The following is a 1,386-nucleotide window of genomic DNA, read 5'->3' on the forward strand; positions in this document are numbered from 1 at the left end:
TTCATGCCGAATGGATCACTTGAAAAGTTTATCTATGAAGAAAGATGTGAAAATGTTCGCCAATTGGGTTGGCCAATATTGTACAAAATTGGACTAGGCATAGCTCGAGGATTGGAGTACTTGCATCGTGGTTGTACCACTCGGACTTTGCATTTTGATATAAAACCTCATAATATCCTGCTTGATGAAGATTTTTTTCCTAAGATCTCCGACTTTGGTCTTGCCAAACTGTGCGTGAAAAAGGAGAGCATTCTGTCAATGTTAGGTGCACGAGGAACCATCGGTTATATCGCTCCTGAAATTGTTTGCAGAAATTTAGGAGGTGTCTCTCACAAGTCTGATGTCTATAGCTATGGAATGATGGTCCTAGAGATGGTTGGAGGAAGAAAAAACGTTGACGCTGGAGCTGATCGCACGAGTGAGATCTACTTTCCACATTGGCTCTATCAACGAATTGAACAAGATGAAGAGCTTCAACTAATTGGGATAATGAACGAAGAGGAGAAGGAATATGCAAAAAAGATGGTGATGGAGAGTTTGTGCTGCATACAAACTGATCCCTCAAATCGACCATCTATGACTAAGGTTGTGGAGATGTTAGAAGGAAACCTAGACTCCATGCAAATTCCTCCCAAGCCTTACCTATATTCGTCTTCAAGAACCGAGGTAGATTCATCAGCAGTGGAACTGACCTAGTCTTATTTTGTTATGAACTTTCAGCAAAAGCTGGTATTGTTGCCTCTATTTTCGTCGACTACTGAATTTGTTACTCGCTCTGTACCATTTTATAAGACACACTTTCCGTTTTAATCTGTTTTGTGTTGTATCCAAATGAAGTTAAAATGATCAACTAATTCCTTCATCCCTATTAGTTTTGTCTCTTTATACTTTGTTTGTTGAGTCTGATTTGATAATTATATCATTTTTTTAAAGAAAAGAATTGCACTTTAAAAGATGACAATGACTCAAGAAAGAGCAAAATGTAGCTGTCCTTTTGGGGCTAAAGAAAAATGAAGTCACCCCAATCAACTATGGCTGATATCAAGTTACTCTAGTCATCCCAATTTGTTTGATTCTTTGCATTTTTTAGAGTTAATCTTGACTAAAGGGCAGCCCGGTGCACTAAAGCTACCGCTATGCGCGGTGCCCGGGGAAGGGCCCCACCACAAGGGTGTATCATACGCAGCCTTACCTTGCATTTCTGCCGGAAGCTGTTTCCAAGGCTTGAACCCGTGAACTCCTGGTCACATGGCAGAAACTTTACCAGTTACTCCAAAGCTCCCCTTCAGAGTTAATCTTGACTAACTATTTAAAATTTGTCTAAATATATGATAAGTTATGTGAGTGTGACAAGTTGTAAATGTGTCATATCAAACAGACGAAAGA

General features: G+C 39.6%; 1 protein-coding gene across 1 annotated transcript; it reads left to right on the forward strand.

The window, feature by feature from the left end:
* Positions 1 to 3: 3 nt before the first annotated feature.
* LOC107856720 (rust resistance kinase Lr10-like) lies at positions 4 to 837 on the forward strand (the record flags this gene model as incomplete). The annotated part of the gene is made up of 1 exon (XM_047405593.1): positions 4 to 837. A coding segment is annotated over one exon (693 nt), but the record flags the coding sequence as incomplete, so codon positions are not given.
* Positions 838 to 1,386: the final 549 nt, after the last annotated feature.

Source organism: Capsicum annuum, unplaced genomic scaffold (genome assembly GCF_002878395.1).
Source record: "Capsicum annuum cultivar UCD-10X-F1 unplaced genomic scaffold, UCD10Xv1.1 ctg80185, whole genome shotgun sequence".
NCBI lineage: Eukaryota > Viridiplantae > Streptophyta > Magnoliopsida > Solanales > Solanaceae > Capsicum > Capsicum annuum.